The sequence below is a fragment of the Sciurus carolinensis genome, chromosome X (assembly GCF_902686445.1).
Source record: "Sciurus carolinensis chromosome X, mSciCar1.2, whole genome shotgun sequence".
NCBI lineage: Eukaryota > Metazoa > Chordata > Mammalia > Rodentia > Sciuridae > Sciurus > Sciurus carolinensis.
In genome coordinates, this window is record NC_062232.1 from 82,540,313 (window position 1) to 82,562,427 (window position 22,115).

General features: G+C 37.6%; 1 protein-coding gene across 1 annotated transcript; it reads left to right on the plus strand.

Moving 5' to 3' along the window:
• The first annotated feature begins 273 nt into the window (after positions 1-273).
• On the plus strand, positions 274-14,664 carry Tnmd (tenomodulin). Its single transcript, XM_047537015.1, has 7 exons — positions 274-363; positions 529-660; positions 9,124-9,264; positions 9,467-9,568; positions 12,511-12,664; positions 14,000-14,166; positions 14,455-14,664. Exons 1-7 carry the CDS (start codon positions 316-318, stop codon positions 14,662-14,664), a joined length of 954 nt encoding a protein of 317 aa, XP_047392971.1. The 5' UTR covers positions 274-315.
• Positions 14,665-22,115: the final 7,451 nt, after the last annotated feature.

The following is a 22,115-nucleotide window of genomic DNA, read 5'->3' on the forward strand; positions in this document are numbered from 1 at the left end:
CATTTCAATGTGTCCTAGGTTTGATCCCCTTCCAACCCAACCCCCAGGACAATAGTTTTCATTATAACCTTCTGTCTTTGCCATTCTGGATGGAATTCTGTGCACAGAAGTTATATACATATATGGGTATATCTATGTAACAAATCGCAGCACAGGAGCCCCCTGGGCTCCCTCAGGCTCTGGTATGACATATTTGAGCCATATAAATTCAGCTTCTCCTCTGGCATCTGTTAGCCGACTCACTTGCAACTCCACCTCAGCAGTGGTCTCTCAGTCCTCTCAAAGCAGGGAAAGAGTACTGTGTGCTGAGAGACCATGGCAAAGAATCCTCCAGAGAACTGTGAGGACTGTCACATCCTAAATGTAAGTTGATTCATATTTTTTCCCTTTTGAGCAGAAGCATGGTTTTGTAGATTTATCGTATTGCAATGTGAACATTAGAAAGTGAAATCAAAGGAGACTTTGAATTATGACTTGCTATTTTGAGGGTTATTGTGTATTGTTTCATTCTCTCTGGTCTTTGCTTAGGCAGAAGCTTTTAAATCCAAGAAGATATGTAAATCACTTAAGATTTGTGGACTGGTGATTGGTATCCTGGCCCTAACTCTAATTGTCCTATTTTGGGGGAGCAAGCACTTCTGGCCAGAGGCACCCAAGAAAGTAAGTAAAGTAAATGTACATCACTATCCAGTGCTTCTGTTCTGAGGTGATTGAAATTAACCAGTGGTTGACATGTAAATTACTCTGAAAATGAAAAAATCATTAAGTCCCTTTTTTGTTTATTTTCTGGTGTAAAAAAGTGAATCAAGATTTTGCTCTTTTATTTTTCTAACAATTTTGTTAAGGGGAAATTTGTCTTCTGCATTTTAGTTACTAATGATAGGATGCAGATTTGCCCATTCTTTTATAATACTTTGGCTTTAAGGAGTTAAGTATCCTCTGAGAAGCAAATTTTTTACTGTAAGAAAAAATACTTTCCATCTTTCTTTCAATTATCTGGGCAGAAACTGATGGAAAAGTAATTATACCACCACATAAAGAGAAACCACCAGAAATGGCAGCAAAGGATTTTCAGGGATTATATTCCTGACTTAATGCATCTGCTGTGAGGACAGGCAATGAGCTCCTTTTAGGAAGAAACAATTTGTATACCTGAATTCACATTTATTTATGATTATAAAACTAGAATTTTTCAACTCCTCACAAGCCACAATCATCACTGTCCCACTGAGATAGTAATGCCAGAAAGTAGAAGTAAGCAACACCAAGTCATTAATCACAGTTATCTCCGAAAGCTTCTGATATTGGGGTCACTCAGAGAGGATTCATTGGCCATTGTACTTTGTTAGAGCACTTTGTGTTATTGTTATTTTCGAGCTCACAAGCAATGGACCAATTTAGATGTGATCCCAATAAAACCATAGTCCTTTCGTGCTAACAATTTCCATTTGAAAGAGAATTAATAAATATACAAACTACAAGATACAAAGATGTTTCTCTGGTTTTGCCATGTTTTCTCTCTGTGTGTGGTTGTTGTTGTTGTTGCTACTGCTGCTATTGCTGTTGTTAATTTGTTGTCGTGAGATGATATTTGGTAAGAGATGTTAAGGAAGAAAAGGCACAGATCCAGGAGGGAGGATGAGACTAGAGGAAAATGGGCTGGCATGGACCATTAGGAGCCAAAGGAGTGATAGGAGCAGAGAGAAAAGAACATGAGTTGATGGGGAAGGAGAGGCAGAGAGGAAAAGATAGAAAATAAATTGGCTAAGTCCCCCAAAACACTGAGAAAAATAAAGCACCATTACCTTTGGATTCTCCATCTCTGCTTCTCATTTAGTCTCAAAAGATAACATACCAAATTTAAGTAGAAGGGAGAGCAAATCAGCCTACTTTATTTGTTTGCCTTTTTATTTACATCTTGTTCCAGAAAGGATTTCAGGCATCACCCCATGCCTATAGTTATCCCCTTCTCCCCCCACCCACTGCTTCTGAACTACTTACTGCTCAGATGCCTTTCTAGAGAAGCCACCTGTGTTTAGACTAGCAGGACGCACAAAGCAATCAAGATCAGGAAGGAAATAGCAAATGAATGAGAGTGCCAAAATGCATTCTGATATAATTCTTGCACCACTTAGCTAATTCTCAAGGTGACATGCTGCCCCATAAATTGAATCTTCGGTCCTTTCAAAAAGTATACATGAGTCAGAGGATAAAAAACTTTTTTGTTCTCCATAGCTATAATGTACTTAACTGGATGTGATAGGTGACTAATCCCTTCCACCATCCATAGACACCTGCCTAAATAGTGGACTAGATGGCCTTTTTTGTTTTATTGTAGCCATTGGTACTACAAAATGCTATTTTGAAAGTATCTATGTGTTTTTCTAAACTTATAGTACTATTTGCCTCAGTGCAGCTATAAATGACTAGGTGGGGACCTTGCCTTTATCTTGTAAGTTTCCAAACTCTCTAGTAGTGTTCCTGGTCTCCTCTACTTCCCTATTACATCATCTTTACTTCTCATTCCAGTTTGTTTATTGTTTGTTTGGTTTTTGGTAATGAATTCTAAAGACAGATTCCGAAATTCCTTAAACCAAAAGTATAACTTAGTCAATGTATACATAGAAAAGTTAGGATATGCAACTGAACAAAGTTTATCAAAAATCAGGTCTTTCATGAAGTAATCCATTTTTGGATGTAATTGTCAGCAAAGGAATTCTCAGAAATGAACAAAGTTATTATGAAGCAATCCAGATAAAAGAAAATAGGTGTCTCCTAGGGCAAGTTTTTCCACTATAAACAAAGGTTGTTTGGTTTCCATTCCAATGGGGAATTTCGATTTATTGTCTTTGATATCTAAGTCCTGGCTTTCACTACAGATCAGCTTGGGTTTTTTGTAAACTAGGAGACCAGGCGCAGCTGTAGATGCTTTACTCAATCCACTACCTACCTTCAAAGTCTCAGACAAGAATCCCAAGAGACCATCCATGTTCCCAATGACTAAGACTCTGAATAAGCTTGCCTCCAAGTGGATTTAGGAATCCTGGGAAGCAATGAGTAGTCAGATTAGTCTGGAAGAATTGCAGAGAAAAAAGATCCAGGTACCTTGCACAAATTTAAGACTCCCCTTAAAAGTATAGTCTAGCAAGAAACAATAGTTAGAAGATTAAAACCCAAGCTCTTCTGGACTTTCTTTTACAAGCCTGTGGGATTTGTGGGGGGCTGTGGAATCCTTGGTAGAGAGAACTATTGATGCTACTGTGCTTATTGATGGCAACAATTTCTTTATTGTCCTGGGCTTCCTCCAAGCTCTTAGTGTTTGCTCCTCCAGCCCCACCACATCTCCCTTTTTATTTAGCTTTTCAACATCTGTTTATAATAAATGGTGTTTATTTAACATCCTACATCTGCTGTTGACATTTCCATTCTGGTAAGTCCTTCCCTCCCTCCTACATTGGTGTGTACAAAAGATCCAGATTCCTTATCCCAAAAGGGAAGTAAGCCATGTTTGCCACCACACATACCTTGAGCATGAATTTTGTGTGTCCATGCACATGCACATACACACATACACAAAAGAGAAAGAAATCAAAATCAAATGAAACAAGGAGCACTAACTCTGGGTGAGTTGCTGTACTTCCTTCTAGGCTCTAGGCCCCCTTGAACCACAGCCACATATAAGAGCTACTTTGGCTAAATGTCAGCCAGATCCATCAGGCTCTGTACTCAGCTTTCTTATTCCAGCAGAAAAGACCTACTCAGTCCCAGAGATTTTGAGAGAGCATCACATTAAGGCTTCACTCCCAGACAGTGACTGCCCTGGGATCCTTCAAGCATATTCACAAGAGAAACATTCTTGCTTTTAAAAGCTCCTGGTGTTCCACATTTAACTTAAAACAGTTAAAAGCCAACTCCCCAGATAATGAATGCAACATGGAGAAATCATATCAGAAAAATCCCAGGCCTTATACCAGCAGTTTATAAACATAGCACAAATTTTGTAGTCCATTCCTCCAATTATTTGTGGAATGAGGCAGAAGAATAATAAAATAAATGAAATGGGAACCTTTCTGCCATGCACTGGAACTTCCTGGTGACTTCAGGGCTAATTGATTGCATCAGGCCCACATGGCAATCAATAGATTTCTGGGATGTTCCCTCAACTTCTACATACTACCAGTATGAGATGAGAAGTCATGTTGATAGGCAGGCATTCTTCTGCCCTCCTCCTCCCCACCTCAACTGAAGATAACCATTAAAACAGTCTCACCCAGGGTTTCAAGGCCAGTTTCATTGGGCTGAAAATCTTTTGCTCAGAAGAAGTACTCTCCTGCCAAGTCGGGGTCAAGCTTTCTTTGTGTCTGTTTTTCTAGTATCAGCATTAGCCCAAGACCAACTTTCTTCACTCATCTCTAGACACACAAGGAAGACAACTTTCCTTCCTAGATTTCCCAGGCTTTCATACACAACAGTTCGGTGGGTGAAATGTGGAGCTAGAAAAACATTTATTCCCTCAAGGAAAAAGTTGGAGATGTATCTGGAATCTCTAGCACAGGAACTGAGCTTCAACAGATGGTGCCACATCAGCATTTTAGTTTTAAAAGACGACTTTGCTTTATTTTCTTTCCTCTTAAAACATTACAAGATCTGAGTCCACCCTTATACAACTCCCACTGGGCTAGCTCTTACCCTGGACTACTCAGGGGCAGTTCTCACCAATTACATGAAGGCAGACTACAGCTGTGATGGCCGCATTGTTACTCCTTCATACTCCTAAGATAGCATTTGCTGAGCACCTTACATAGCACCAGAATAAGAGTCTGAGTCTTCAAAGGAACTGTCCTTGAGTGGCTGAGAGTGGAAATGGAGCTGTAGGGGGAAATAGTTCAGGTGATCAACAAGTAGTGACAAGTCCAAATGATCAACCTACCAGCTGTCAGCCCAAATATAAGCAGAACTCATTCTGCCAACAATCCAACATTGCAGCTAGAAAGGGATGAGGGATAGGGATAGCAATTGAGCCCTCAGAGGCATACAGTAACTTTTCCAAAGTCACACAGCTGGTAGATGGCAGAGCTCAATTAGGACTAGAAACTGGTCTGGGGATTCTTTTCACTATTTTTCAGCTGCATTGAAGAATTAGGGGTGGGATTGTGGGCAAGGGAAAACTTCCCAGCTAACTCAAGTTTTTAGATGAAAGAAATGGCTATTTCTTGTTGAAAAAGAGGAATGTCTGGTTGCTTATGCCAAATTTTTTCATGGCTGATGATCGAAGATGCAGAAGTCCAACTTTGCATGAGAAACAATCTGTCTGCTCTGTGTTGGTATAGAAATACCCAGAGGCCTTTTAATTCCTACAGGCTTGGTCAGTAATAATATGGTACAATGCCTTTCCTTCCCTTTCTTCCAGCCTAACACCTGCTAGCCAGATATTCTGAGCATGTATTTCACCTTTGGAGAGTGTACCTCATAAACAGACAGTAAAGGATGAAGGTGGAGAGAAAAGCAGCTAGATTAATCGCAGGCTTCAAAAAACAAACCTAAGCCAAATGCCCTCAAATCCCTTTCAGGACAGGCTAAAGCTACTTGCCCCCAAAACAGATCCATCACATTGAGGTTTGAGGCAGCTTTACTCCTTATATAAAGCTTTCTTTTCTGATCTCAGACACTGTCACAAACAAAGGCAAGAAAACAGGGCAGACTGTTAAAGAGGGATGTTAGGGCTCATTTGCTGCCTGAGTGGAGGATTTAACTAGACTAAGGACAGAATTCCTGGGAAAGGAAGAGAAATGGGTTTGTGTCTTCTCCATATTTTGTCAGTGTGGTCTCACATCTACCTTGTTTCACTTCCGCTTCATATTCTACTCTATTGTCTTCCTTGTCCCATTTCAACATCCTGGACCTTACAGTTAGACTAGCCTTATGTGTGGATGGAGTATGAGCCCATTTGAGTTGTGCTGGAAAGATGCCTTTGCCCCCAAATATCTCCTATTCCTGGTGCCATCATACCTAAAATCCTCTATTAATACTTCATTCCTTTGGGAAATTATTGAACTCAATTTTAAATAAATATCCTTTGCTAATGTCTAAATGAGAAATCATATGTCAGATTGATTTTTATCTCTTACACAAGGTACCTGAAACACCATGAGATTCCTGGATGTCTAGACAGGAGATAAAGGGACAGATGGAGATATGAAGAGCGTGGTAAAAGACTATGAGGACACAAAGTAAACAGGATATGAAAAGACACCAGGAAAGAGAAGCACCAAAGATTAACTTTCCCTATTTGCCAATTTGGCAGGGCTTCACTCATCATATGCTGTCCTTGCTCTGTCCTTCCTGGAATAAAATTGAATTGGGAGCCGAGTCTGAAATGTGCTGCTTGTGCCCACTCAGACCTCGCTCAGGCCAGCCATCCTGTCTTTGTTTTAGTTTACTCCTGGAGAGGACAAAGCCATCTATTCCTTCATCTCACAAGGATCCTCAACCCCTGAGCCAGGGAGCTTAGTAGAGAGCAAAGTACTTCTGATGCCAAAGGCATGAGCTCAGTCTTCATATGGGCCAGTGAAGCTTGCATAGCCATTACCAAGCAGTATGCTCCACAGGGACCTGAGCGAGACAGTATGTCTGGATTTGCTCAAACCCATCCCTACACAGTCCAAAGTGAGTCACCAACATCATCTTCCTAGACAAAGGGCAGTCTGTTCCAAAAGGACACCCTTGATAGTAGAATTCCATCTGGGTGAATACATGGCTCCCACTCCTACCCCCACCAAGGATTCACACACAAATGAAGTCATTACATCCCACTCTACCTAGCAACCTACCATTACTAACATAAAATCAACAAAATCATTGATGGATACAATCAGGTTGGACCCTTTCTCTCACCAAAACAAAAACAAAGTAACAATGAAAAAAATCTCTTTGCAGAAATGTTGAAAATAATCAAGATTTGCTGAGCTTCACAGTTTCCAATAGTTTTCATCTAGCAAGGTGTCCAAGTAAAGTGCATTGCCAACAGTGCAGGAAAACTCATTCCACTGAAGTACACTGAAATTTTAAATGTCACCAGTATGGTTCCATAGTCTTCTGCTAATGATTGAAAATACAGTACATATTTTCTCTTTTGCCCAGGTAGGCAGCAATCCAATATCCCCTAGTCTCTAACCTAATTTTTCCATGCAATAATCCATCAGTGGTGCTACTGATGAAACAAACACCCTACCCCAGCCCCCAATGGCTAGTGGTGTCAACATTTGTCTTGACAATGGATAGTATTTCTAGGAAACGACCCCCTGTTGGGAGACCTGACAAGGCTGGATCTGAAGTGGATGCCTCTCTCCTCTGCTTAGGTCAGGCCAACTGAGAGCTCAATTTGTTGCCATAGGTAAAAGTTTCTCTTCTCCAGCTAGCTGCAAAGCCGAAACTGAGGACAAATTTATAAGAAGCAAATAACAAGCCTAAAGGAATTTGCTACCTGTCACAAACCAGGCCAGACTTCCTGACTTAACTCTGCAGTTGCTAGCAGGTTCTAATATATTGTTCTCCTTCCCTTTTAAAAAATGATCTCTTAAAAGACCTTTCCAATGTTCAAAATCTTTTTTAAAAAGATAAGAATATTCCATTAGTGTGAAATACTTATTCAACAAATACTTAACTGCCAACCACATCCAAGTCACCATTGGGCTACAAAAAGGTAAATGACATTGCCTCTGTTTTTCTATTCAGCAGCTACATTAGACTTTTCATGCTTGAAGTAACTCTTGTTTCTACAAACCTTTCCAAACTTGTTTTTCTACTTGAGTTGGGGAAAATTTGACCAGGTTAAACTAACATGCTGTCACAGACATCAGCAGACACTAAAAGCAACCCGACCCAGTGTAAGCTCTATGGAGCTGCTGCTGGGAACTGTATCATTAGAAAGCAGCACTGGCTCTGCAGACAATTTGGATTTTCAGGCTTTTGGTTTTCCAATCTTTTTCATAAGGACAAATGAATATGAAGAAACAATAGACAAAGGCCTCCTAACAACAGGAAGAAGACAGACTTCCAAATGATACCATTAGATCAGCCCTGGTTTGCAACATGTAGCAAACTCCTTTAGACTTGTTTGTTTCTAGCTATAAATAGGTTCTAAGTTATTAGTTCTGTATTTTCTCCTAAACTAGAATACTTTATGGGAATGAACCTCTTGGTCTTTAGAAAGAGAATTGTCTCTTTCAGATGGCAGGAAGGAAGTCTAGGGTTTTGTTTCAGCCACTCAAGAAAGAACGGATAAGCAGCCTTTCCAAGGAACTCTTCTCATGAGAGTCCCTGTTACTTAATACATTGTAGTTGACACAGCTGCTGAATTCTATATATACAGAATATTGTAAAGAACTTGAAAACAGTGGAATAGGTTCGGAAAATAGGACCAAGAACTAAACTAAATGGGCTTAGTTAGCCTATTAAATAGAAGGCTGCGGGAAGACAATAAACATTTCCTGGAATTTAAAAGGCAAAAGGAAAGAAACAAGGACAGGATAAGACTGTTACCTAATATTGGCCAAGAAAAACATCTATAGATTCTAAAAAGGACAGATCCAAAGGTCAAGGCAATATTAAAGCCCTGAGTAGATATGGAGATAAAGAATAATGCCTAACCACACTAAATGCGTTCAAATTTCTTTCTTGGCTGGAGTGAATTTCATGGTGGGGAGAGGGGATCACAGAGCACTTGGAAAAGGAAATGGTAGCTTAAAGAGCCAGCATAGGTTTTAGGTGATCCCTCATCTTAACACAAGGGGAAAATACTTCACAGGCTGGTTTGCAGAATATCATTTGCTATTTAGTCAGGCTGCCAAGAAAACTGTTGGAATTCTTAGTAATTAGCTCAGCAACTTGGCTTGAATACAAAATACTGGCTCTGAAGGGATCCCCATACCAGCCCCAGAGCCAAAAAGCACCTCCCTTTAATCTCAAGTTTCAGAGAATTTCCAATGGCAAGCTGCTGAGATGGCACCTTACTACATACACAGGCTCTGGAAAGAGAAGGTGCCCCCAGATATTACCCAATTAAAGTATCTTATGAAAGGATGCACCCAGTACCTTAGAGCTTATTTTACTTTGTTCTCCTAGACCTATGACATGGAACACACTTTCTACAGCAATGGAGAGAAGAGGAAGATTTATATGGAAATTGATCCTATGACCAGAACCGAAATATTCAGAAGTGGAAATGGCACTGATGAAACATTGGAAGTGCATGACTTTAAAAATGTAAGTTGGATATTTCCCCCACTAAGGTCTCTCACTTAAAATATTAGAGCAATTGAGTCAATAAACTTTAATCTCCATTTGATTTACAAGACAAAATTTTCCTTTCAATTCAAATTGTACTAGTCTGCAGCCCTGACAGATGATGGAACTCATTAATTGTGACTATTTCAGGAAATTTTTATATTGTTTTGTTGTCTTATAGGGATACACTGGTATCTACTTTGTAGGTCTTCAAAAATGCTTTATCAAAACTCAGATTAAAGTGATTCCTGAATTTTCTGAACCAGAAGAAGAAATAGATGAGGTATGTAAGAATATTAACAGTGGTAGTAAAAGATATCATTTACTGGGGGCTAATTATGTGCCAAATGTATTAAATGCTGTACTCTAATTTGATTCTCAAATAACCCTAAAAATAGGCACAATTATTGTTATCCTCATTTTCTGATATAGAAACTGGAATTCAGAAACAAAAAGTGATTTGCCCAAGGTCACATAGCCAGTGAGTAACTTGAACTCAGGTCTCCCAAAAAACTAAAGTTCATGCTTTTAGATGCAACACTATATTTTGATACCTGACTACCCACCAACATCATATATATTTACTCTCAAACAAATCATTTTAGTAAAAGAATGATCCAGAGGAATAAAATTAATCTTGCCTAAGATAAAGACTTTAAAAAAAAATACCAGCCGGATGTGGTGGCACACGCCTGTAATCCCAGGGGCTGTGGGGGGGAGGTGGAGGCAGGAGGATCCGAGTTCAAAACCAGCCTCAGCAATAGCCAGGTATTAAGCAACAAAGTGAGATCCTATCTGTAAATAAAATACAAAATAGGGCTGGGGATGTGGCTCAGAGTGCCCCTGAGTTCAATCCCCAGTACCAAAAATAATGAAGAAGAAGAAAGAAGAAGAAGAAGAACAACAACAACAACCAAAACCACCAGGGGTCCTTGCAACAACTTTTATACTCCAACATTTGCTTATTTTAAATATTTCAGTGTATTCAACTCACTGCTTTATGCTGGGCTGCTAATAGAATAATCCACATCATTTATTATTATTCCTCACTAGGAAAAGCAAAAGCAAAGAAGATAAGAACATCAGTGTAATAAGAATTCTCTGAAACAATACTACATTAGGGTGAGGGAAACTAGGATTCTCCAATCAATGAATGACCCTGAAATCCTAGTGGGAGATGGATCATTACTGCCTAAAATACAATAATCATTATCACCTTTGAGACTTTTTATATATCCCTGGTATTCTGAATAATTGCAGTATGTGGTTATCAATGGGGGGATATGGGGGAGCCTCAGCTAAAGTCATATTGTGAGAGAACACCCCTACTACAGCAAGAAAAACAATCCAAGCATTTGATTCATCTGATTTAATTCACTTTGGTTTAGAGTGTAACTGGCAAATCAAAAATGGGATTATGGCAATGACACAGTGACCTCTTTATATATCATAAAAATCTTGTCTTTCTCCCCTGTTTATTGTCACTTTTCTCGCACCCAACTCTCTTTATCTTAATTCTCACCTACCCATTTATCTTTTTCTTTTCTTTTTCTTTTTGGGAAATGAGAGGGACACTTTTTCCTTTTCCTGACCCAAGTCTTGGAGCCTACTACTGGTCTCCTCTTAAAGAAATTATAGAATCTCGTTGCTACAATTTCCAATAAAAAGAAGAAAAATGTCCCTGAAGATAATGATGCTTTATTCCCAAAGTCTATGGCAGTGACAGACTGTGTATATTTTTTAAAAATAAGTTTAAGTTAGATGTTTCTGAGGAACAGAACAAATTCTAGAATATAAGGAATGACTATAGGAGGTAATGATAGATGAAAGGAGAATCAATAGGATTAAAAAGCAATATGTAATATCATATGATGATTTTTACCAAAAATAAGCATTTGAGCATGGTACCTAGGAAGGAGAGCCTGAAGTGATAGAATAAATTAATTTTTCCAGAAAAGATGAAGGCAAAGGCCCAGAATGTCTCATTTTGGCCCTCGATTATTCTTAAGTTTGCTGAATTTTAAAACAAATAACCCATGTATTCATCTCATGATAGCAAAATCACTGCACCTTCAAAAATTCTATTTTTTTATATTGAAATACATTTTTAGAGACAAATTCGTGGTCCTGAATGACAAAATAACCTCTTATTCTGTACTTCCCTCACCACTTATATCCATGGTGTGTGCATGTTAAACATACAGAGCAGGTATATAAATAGCCCTGATTTTGCTAACAAAGCTAGTCAGCATATCAACCCTCACTTTATACAATCCCTTTCAATGCATCCCAAGGTCTTTACAGAGTCAAGGGCAAAACAGCAGGACTTGAAAGTTGTGAACAACTTGGGGAAAATTACACAAAGGGATATTTCAGAGAATAAAGAAAAATACAAATCATAAAACTAGAAATAAACAAAAGAGAAAAGAAAAAAGCTTTATTAAGAGTGCTGAGTGGAGGCAGGGTGTGTTAAAGCCTTAATGACAAGAAAAAACTATATATACAAGACAACTATTTCTAATACTAGCAATTGAAGAGAAGGTATCATTATTAATGATATTAGAAAGACCCCATACAACAAAAACACTCAAGCGAGATAAGCCTGAAGCATGTAGAAAGAAATGTATAAAATAGTGGGAAGGTCAATGAAGTCAAAAACTGGAGACCAGACTTTAAAACATAAGAAGACATCATTTGTACTATAATGAGTTACCATTAACAGACAAATCTCTTAAAACCAAAATATTAGGTTCAGTTGCTGTTTAACTGATCTCACTAGTTTGGATCATAGCAGTATTTTTAGGTTCAGATCAAATCCAACTCACAACCCTAGTTGCAAGCTTGAAACAAGGCAGCACTCACAACAATCATTTAAAGGAGAGAAAACAAATGTAAATCACTCAGAGTTCCAGAAGCTCAAATTATAACATACATGGCCCAGGGGACCCCCAGAAAATGATGGAAAGCCCTTCTAACTTCAAGTGAAATGATAGCAAAGAAGGCTCTTATTTCAGTGAGCAGCTTTTCTGTTAGAACCAGGAAGAAAGGATCAGTTGTTAACTCCCCCCAAGGGCACCTATGCAATGACACATAGCTAGTTTACCAGCAGCCCTAGGATTGGAATTGTTATTCAGACTCAAAACATATTGTTTTCCAACATCCTGTAATGTCTCACTCATTTTATTAATTTCTCCTCCAATTCCTACCCTGAACGACTACTTTCAGAATGAAGAAATTACCACAACTTTCTTTGAACAGTCAGTGATTTGGGTTCCAGCAGAAAAGCCCATTGAAAACCGAGACTTTCTAAAAAATTCCAAAATTCTGGAGATTTGTGATAATGTAACTATGTATTGGATCAATCCCACTCTAATAGCAGGTATGGAATCGTATCTTCCTTCTCCTCCACCTCCTCTTCCTCCTTCTCTTCCCAAAGATAACAGGTTAATGTTTCCAGCACTGAGAGGTTACACTTCTAGGAAAACAAATGATTGGCTTGTATCTCCTTGGATGAGATTGTATATGCTGACTGCCAGTGAGGAGGGAATTTTTTACAGCCAAGTTATAAATCAGATAAATTAATACTGACAGGCTTTTAAGTATCTCAGCGAAGGTAATACCACCCTAATGTGACTAGTGATAGCAAAAAGCTAATCTGTCTTTCTTTGCACATCTATATTCATTGCAGCAGAGACACCACACTATTGCTCAAACCACTGTGGGTCCATCCCAGTATCAGAGAGAAGAACCAAAACAATGCTGTGTTGTCTCAAGAAGGAATCTCTATATCAAATGGTGGTATTCTCCCAAGAAGATAGGACAATCACTATAATACAAATGTCTTTGCAGCTATTTTAGGAATCACTATAAAAGTAAATGAGGAGTAAAAAAAAAAAAAATCTAGCCTTCAAATTCTAGTCAGCCCTGAGAAGGCAAAAGTCCTTAGCTTATTCTGTCCAGCTAACACAGAATAAGCATAGATTACCATATTATTCAGGAGAAGGTGCATCCATGGATGCATACATCTATTAATAGTCTGTGGAGATTTAAAAAATGTGAGTAAATGAAATGTGGTGTCCTGGAACAAAAAACAGACATCAGTGGAAATACTGATGAAATGTGAGCAAAGTCTGTAGCTTAGTTAATAGCATTGCAGCAGTGCTAACTTCTTCGTTTTGATCATGGTTATACAAGATAACATTAGGAGAAACTGGGTGAAGGATATATAGGAACTCTGCTCTATCTTTGCAACTCTTTTATAAATCCAAGATTATTTCTGAATAGAAAGTTTAAAGAAATTTAAGACAGGAAAGAGAAGGGAAGAGGTAGGAAGACAGAGAATGCCAAATAAAATCAGACAGCCAAGAAATAGTTTTTGAGCAATTATGGGTAAAATAATTGTGGGAGACAATTGTGGGAGACAGAAGTCCCTTGTCCTCAGTTTTTAATTTAGCATACTAATAAGGCAAAGTACTGTATGTTTCATGCCAAACAAGTAAAGAAGTCTGTGTGCATGGAAATGGTGAGGTTTGTTTTGGAACATACTCCTTAAAATATTAACAGAAGGAGCTTGGAAAGTAGTCCATGCATGCCTAAATAATATTAATCAGAAGACAAAGTGAAAATGTCTATCCCCGACTACTAATCCCCTAAACACTTCTTTCAGAAACACTTGCAAAGCAATCACATCATAGTCTTCTGTTTATTATCTTAGTTTCTGAGTTACAAGACTTTGAAGAAGATGGTGAAGATCTTCACTTTCCTACCAATGAAAAAAAAGGAATTGAACAAAATGAGCAATGGGTGGTCCCTCAAGTAAAGGTGGAGAAGACTCGTCACACCAGACAAGCAAGTGAGGAAGACCTTCCAATAAACGACTATGTGAGTTACATTCTTTACTCTTTTTAAAGAAGAAAAAAAAAAACCCTCACAAAACTTTACTCGCAAGATCACAATCATTGCAAAAATGATATGGTTTTAACAAATGTTTAAGCAACTTAGAATCTCCAGAAGGCTCATTCAAAACCAATTTTGATCTCTGTTGATATTATTTCCATGATCAGATTAAGGAACATTTCTCACCAGCCCCCCTACTCATAGAGTCCTCTCCTACTTGTTGGGACCTATCCCTGGTGAACTTCACCCTCCAACACTGTCTTCTTCTTTCAGACTGAAAATGGAATAGAATTTGACCCCATGCTGGATGAGAGAGGTTATTGTTGTATTTACTGTCGTCGAGGCAACCGCTACTGCCGACGTGTCTGTGAACCTTTACTGGGTTACTACCCATATCCATACTGCTACCAAGGAGGACGAGTCATCTGTCGGGTCATCATGCCTTGCAACTGGTGGGTGGCCCGCATGCTAGGGAGGGTCTAATAGGAAGTTTGAGTTCAAATGCTTAACCTTCTGTCAGCTAACATATAATAAATGCATGCTATTCAATAAATGTCTGCCTCTGAGGCATTTGGCTTCTGGTAGCCAGGACTCTAGAATTACTTGTAGGTAATTCCTCTCTTCATGTTCTAATAAACTTGTACATCATCACCAATGGCTTGATTGCTGCTGAACACACTGGTAAGTGTTTGCTGAGAATACTCCTGGCCACTGAAATGGAGCACACTGGCATAACATGGATGGCAACTGTGCAAGTTTGAATTTCATCCTCAAGTTTGGGCGTAGGAAAGGGTAAAGCTTAAGAATTCTGAAACCCCATAACTTGGGGCTGTAGCTGTAGCTTAGTGGTAGAGCACTTGCCTAGCATGTGTCAGGCACTGGGTTTGATCCTCAGCACCATGTAAAACAAATAAAATAAAGATATCTACAACTAAAAATTTAATTAAAAAACCCATAACTTATTCTACTGTATTGAGAAAGTAGAAATGATGGGGGATAATGATAAAATGTCCCCATAAGTGATGCATAAAAACATATCCTTTTGTTCATAGCCCCAATGTTTAATTATCTGAAAGTCATACTGTGGACTTGCTTAGTATCTATTAAGCTGCTGGACAGGCAGTGAGTCACAGCAGGCCAACGCTAAAATATTTCAAGCGTTCAGACTCAGCAAAGGAGAAAGCTAACGTAGCAAAAAGGGTCCCAGGTCCTCCTCCTGTGAATAGGAACTCAACTTTGGACAAATTCAACATTTTATAACCTTCACGTCTGACTTCTCTTTAGATCAGTGTCTGGTTACATAACTTTCCAAGGCAATTATCTGAAAAACAGGGACCCATAAATATCATTCACAGAAACAGGCAAGATAGGAAGTTACTGAGGTGAAGAATCAAATGGGATTTTCCCTCCCAAACCATAGGGAACTGGCAGTGTGCCACTTTTTTAAAGGAAGGATAAGGCCTAGTTCCTAATCACTCAATACTTTGCTTGGGAAAAGGGAAAAGGACAAGAAAGAAATGAAAAGAATTGGTTAGAGGGTAATGTTGTCCAGGCAGGTCAAGTTTCATGATTCATAATCTACCAATCTGTTACCCCTTCTAGTTTCAATTGAAGGTAGTATCCTTTATTGCTCAACTTCAAAGTTATTTTGTCATGGAAATATCTGTCTGAAACTTTCCATCAGAAATGGAAAGTATTTTCAGATAAATTCATCACCAAAATACCCATGGGTCAAGACTGATTTTTTTCCCCCATTTAACAGTTACGAAAACACAGCTTTGCCCAAGACTTACTTAAAATTAGCCAGTCATTAATTGATAGCATATACAACATACTTAGATTACTAATTTTCACAGAATGAGAGCACAATAAAATATATCTAATAATGCATATCATTGAACATATTTTCTTTTTTATTGATGATTTAGAAGACATCATTTTGAAATACTCATAACAGGCAATAATTTATAGTTGAAATAGGATAATTTGAGGTTTTATGAACTTTGTGATATTCTCTATTATTGTTTCTTAATAAATTATTCATTTTAACATTTTTAAGATCATCCAATAATTTTAAATTCCTAAGACATTCAAATTTATACAGCCTATTAGTATACTAAATACACCATGTTCTGTGGGGGATAGAAATGAAGTAGAAGGTATGTCTAAAAAAAGATAAGACACTCAAAATACATAAGAACGATCACAAATATAGGAACTTATACCCAACTAACTGCAGTTGTGTATACTATGTACATGTATATGTGTGCATACACACATACACATACACACACAAGTATAAATGGTTCTGTATTACATCTTTGGACTCAGAGTTCCTATTCACATTCTGTTAATTCAGAAAGCATTTCTTGTTCAAATAAGATACTTCAAATAATTACACTGTGGGGAAAATATGATTCCTTTAATGTGGCAGATCATGAGTTCAAAAGAAAGTCCAAAAAGCATGTTTAAGAAGCATTTGAATCATCTCATTCTTAGGGGAAAAACAACACAGGAAACAAGCAAGCCCAGACACACTAATCTGTCACTTCACCTTAGGCCTAGGCCAGGCTGGAAAAGGTTGGAGAAGGCATGATATCTCTCTTACCATAGATTTTTGCCACTCATTTAGGTCCTGTGTAGAGACTTGTTACATCGTACACTTCCCTCTGATCAACCCCATTAAAACTAAAGTCTCTCTTCCTTCTATCACTCTTCCACAGGCCCAGCACAAGGCACAACACTGAAGTAATTCTGAGCACCCTAGCCTGGCAGGAATTTAAATATTTATCTGTCCTCACTCCATTCTCTTGCCAAATGCTCCCAATTTTTCCTCCTAAGCCATCTTTCAATTATACTTATAGTTCAGGCCACAAACTACTTCTTAGCTGAGCCATTATAACCTCCTCCCTGGTGAAGTCCCAGGTTATAGACTGAAGCTAGCATAAATGCTTTTACACAAAGTTTATTTTTCACTTATAGATTTTATTAATGCCATTTCCTTTCCTGAGAGTCTATAATGACTACTTACTACATTAAGAATCAGGCCTCACATTCAAAACCTCCTTAATCAAAACACTCTCAACTACCACCTCATATCCTTTTTCTTCTCCCACTGCTCTGTCTACTCCTCTGGCTTTTCCAGACACCTTAACTTTATTCTCTATCCAGCCATCCCATTTCCTTTAGAATTGTCTCTTAGTAATTTGAAGACATTGTTATATTCCATTTTCCTCTTGCCTAAATATGAAATCTAAATCTTTTCTATCTCATTCCACACCTATATAAGTTAATATTGTTCAATGCACATACCCTTTACATATATGTTTAATGTACAAGTTCTAAAAAAAAGGTATCTAGAAACTAGTAAAGACTAAAGCATATGGGTGCTCTTCAAATTATAGACAGTGAGAAAAAAAGATGGGGGAGAAGGTAGAAGAAAAATAGGAGGTTGTAACAGCACACAGCTACAGAGTCCTTCAGACTATTATTATAAAAAGTCAGCCTGAGTTCTGTTCAAATTGGGGATGAAATGTCTTATCTTACTTAAATTCATTTTTTATTCCTCATCCTTTGACAATTTCTACAAGAGTAAGGAATTTTTCTAATCCCAGGATGATCAAAAGCATCGATGATTGCCCACAGCCAATGATATGTTTCCATTATACGAACACAGGTTTTTGCATTTTTCTCAATTTTCAATGATTTTTATGTATTAAAAAAGAAACAAAAAGCATATCTGCTGTTGAATCACAAGAAATATCATGTTACCTTTCATATTTTTGGGGATCTAAATTCCAATTAAGAAAAGTCAGGTGAGGCGAATCCATCCATTGCTCCCACTCAGCATAAGGACACTATGCATTAGTGTGCTCAGCGCCTTCCTGCACACCTAAAATGGCTCTTTGGCAGGACTAGGGGCAAAGGAAATCTATTTTGAGTCTTTATATATAAGGCTCACTGTCTGGCTGAGTCCAAAACTGTCACTTTGGCTCCTAAAGTCTAACGCTGAAAGCTTACTGAGATAAATATGGACCTTCTCATTCAGGCTGTCAGGAAATGCGTGGATCTATTTTATTTATACCCTTAAAAATGATTTCATTTTGGCTTTCCTTTTTTGAAGAAGTTTCATTCTGGGGCTTAATTTTGCTGACAGCATGCTGTTCCCTAACAAGAAAGAAAAGTGGCTACATATTAAAATCTAGGTATGATTGTACACAAAAAAATATTGCCCCTGGCATTCCAAAGTGCAGCTCCAAAGTCTCTTAGGGTATTTTCAGTCAATTTTCTTGAAATCTACTTACCCAATGATTGCAATAATTATTAATTTAGGTCAATACTCAATTCTGGCATTTGTCACCCAGTGAGTAAACAGACACTTGTCTCCTTGCTGCTTTGATATTTGGTTTCTATTTACTTCTTTTCTTCCATTCTCTTACTTCATACTTACACTTATTGTCCTTGATAAAAGGATTTAAAAAGAGAGGCAGATTGAGCTAAGGAAAATAGATCAAGGCACAGCAAATCCCTTATCCAAAACAAACAGGTAAAAAACAGTACAACAACAACAAAAACTCTCCAGCAACTCCAAAATGTGGAGATCTCTGACAATGATATGAATATATTGTTTATATTTATCTTTCTCTGATTGATGCTATCATTTGCCATTCTAAATTTTCCACTTACAGCAGCATTTCTGCTGTTCTGTCTTACTACTAAAACACAATTCAGGCTGACACCCATGTCAGTCATCATTGAGCCCAGAGCAAGATGTCTGCCAAGGGCAAGGGATTGGCGTGCGGGCCCTAGACATGGTTGAGTTCCTAAAGCAGAGAATTAAAAGCAGCACTGTGTCTATCTAGAATACCATCTAGTTTATTTATTTTTCAAAGAGACCCAGGTGGTTTGCCAACTCACAAATTCACTCTGTCCACTGAAATCCATTCTTTGAGGTAGGGGGTTACCTCTTATACAGCAGTGTTGTTCTAGACATGTGTATCTAGTGAACCACTGTTATTTAAATTTTCCATGTCCCCAGTAACAGTCTTTGATGTTTTGGTTACACTAAATCATATCCTAAAATCAGAATGGTTCATGATTGACCTTTTACATTTCTTGTTCCTCTAAATTATTTCTGGGAGTTTTTTCCTACAAGGATGTGCCAACCGAGAGCAACCGTTAAACTAATATCAATGAGAAATGAAGAACCTAGCACTCTTCTAAATATAATGACAGCAGGTAGAAAATCATTTTTCCTCTTTGTCGTCCAGTCATTTACAAAAAAAGACAGGCATGATAAGACCTAGAGTTTGTAAACAACTAAGAAAGTATGGGAAATTTTTCAGAGGATTCATGAGAGCAAGAATTCTTCACATATGCTTCCCAGAGATCAAAAACCCTTACAAAAGTCAATCAGGATGATTTTCTCAGAATCAGCCTACCAACTATGCTGAGAGATCTGCAAAGCTCGATTTCCCAAAAATAGTTATTTCATTGTAACCTTAGGATCAATTCAGCTGCATATAAGAGAAAAATCACAAAATATGTATCTTAAACCAAGAAAAAGTAGGTAGTCACAGTTGTCTACTCAAGTGACCCATGAACCTATCTTTCTGTGCCACCATTTTCAATACATGGTTTTCATGCTCAAGGTCACCTCATGACCTATGATAATTCTAGTTCTAGCCATTAGATGAACTTCCATTTTGGCACCAGAAAGAAGCTGGATAGGACAAAAGGTAATTCCTATCTTTTAGGGAGACTTTCACTTACATATCATAAATATGATATGACCAAATTTAGCTTTGAAAGATACTGGTATTAGTCTTTGTTCTGGATGCATTATCACTTCAAATGTAACCAAGATTCTGTTAGCAAATAAGAAGATAAGAAGACACACTAGAGAAAGTATTTTGCAATCTTGGGAATATCTAGTAACTTCTCACAAGATCTAGAAGGCCTGTTAAAAAGTCATCCATCCCTTTTATATAAAGTTGCTTTCTCTCAAAATCTCTGTTAAATGCAATTATATTATCTGAAATGTGGTAAAGCATTAACACATTAGGACCAATTCACATATTATCGCATACAAATTCGTGAGATTAACTTTTTCTCTGAAAAATGAAACCATAACAGAACCAAAAACACTCATAGAAAAACAAATACAGGATATGTTAAGGGAAAGCATCTAAAGGACTCTATGAAGTCGAGGTACTACACATCAAGGTATGGTAGCACACATCTATAATCCCAGCATCTTGGGATGCTGAGGCAGGAGGATTGCAAGCTCAAAGCCAGTCTCAGCAACTTATTTATAAATAAATTTATATTTTAAAAAAATGGGCTGGAGATGTTGTTCAATGATTAAGCACCCCTGGCTTCAATCCCTGGTACAGAAAATATGCTGAGGGTAGAAAGAGATTTATAAACAATATTGCTGACTTCATGATTTTGCTGTAAACTGATTCCATGTGTATAGATGAAACAATGGTATGGAATTGTTATAGCTGAGATATCATACCCAAAGGCAGTATACGACAAGGCAAATAATCCAATTTACTACTGTCTTTTACAAGATTTTTATCTGTTTTTCATTTTTACCAGCAAAGAAGGGAAAGTGGCACTAAGATATTTAGAATTTGTTGGAAAAGGAGAAAAACCCCCTTCCAAATAACCATAGTTCTTGCTCTTGTATCAAAATAGAACCTAGTTTTGAAAAAAATTAAGGGGACTGGTTTTTCTTTTTAAAATTTCTTGTTAGATTTTATAGTAAGGCCTTTATAAAATATTATTCATTAAACAGGTTTTTTGACAGTGTTAAATTGACTAGAGAAAGTTCATGTTCTACATTGTGGGGAATCAAAATGTGTCTAGCAGTGTAAATTTCATGACTCATCATACACAGAGCAGATGTGAGAGTCTGAGTCCAGAAAAAACAAGTTTTATTTTACTGTCACCTAGGGAAATTTCCCTTTTCTTTCAAGTAGCCAATAATCCACACTTATTTTTCTAAATCCTCATATTTTGTACCATCAGTGGATCCCATCAGTCATCCCAATGAATATGACTTTGGAGATATAAAAGGCTGTAACCAATTTATAGACAAATCTCAAGAGCAAAAACCTTTATATTCACAGAAACTATGATGACTATTTAGGCCACCAGAGAAAAACTGAAGAAAAAAATTTTATTAGTTTGAAACTTGTTCAATCTTCAGGCCAACTAACACAAACTCCCTACAGCACATTCATTGTGGACATTTAATAAATATTAACTAACATTTCCCAATGTTTTGACCCAGAATTACATTTAGGCATCTTAGGAATGAGCCTACTTCAAGTACTGAGAGATTGCTTCACAGAAATTCTACATGTCTTGATATACAGTCCACTTTTTTTTCATTCTAAAACTTGTTTTTACCAATGTCTGCATTCTATTAGTGAACCAATCCTTCTCTTTGAATTCATGGACAGTTGTACAGAAAACACTGATACAGTTTTGTTTTTTTTTACTTGAGGGCAATGTTAGTGGTCACAAACATTTTGACTTCAGGGAGCTGGAGCAAGGGGAGGGAAAGCTGATCCATGTTTTAGCTTCTTTCCAAGGCCCCAAACCTGTGCCCATCCAGGTTTTTTTTTAGATGATATTTAAATGGTCTGCAGGAGCAGAGGGAAAAAAATCCTCCAACCACAGAAAATTTAAATTTATCTTTCATCAGACATTCAAGTATTTCCCTCTAGGTATCTAATTACACATGCCAAAGCACATTATTTTCAAAAATAGAGCAATTCAACGTTCTCAAAACTTTTCTTACACATTTATCTACTTTTCACACACCCATTCCAAAGTGCTCAATTGGAGCCCACGTTATTCATTAAAAAAGGGCTCTATTTCATTTCATGGCTTGGCATGTCTAAGAGATAATATTTTTATAT

What these genes read in the sequence shown, in the direction of transcription:
- Tnmd (XM_047537015.1), top strand. Translation starts at nt 316, where the DNA reads ATGGCAAAGAATCCTCCAGAGAACTGTGAGGACTGTCACATCCTAAAT. An exon ending in AGGACTGTCACATCCTAAAT is followed by an intron (nt 364 to 528) that starts GTAAGTTGATTC and finishes GTCTTTGCTTAG; the next exon opens with GCAGAAGCTTTTAAATCCAA. An exon ending in ACCTTCCAATAAACGACTAT is followed by an intron (nt 14,167 to 14,454) that starts GTGAGTTACATT and finishes TTCTTCTTTCAG; the next exon opens with ACTGAAAATGGAATAGAATT.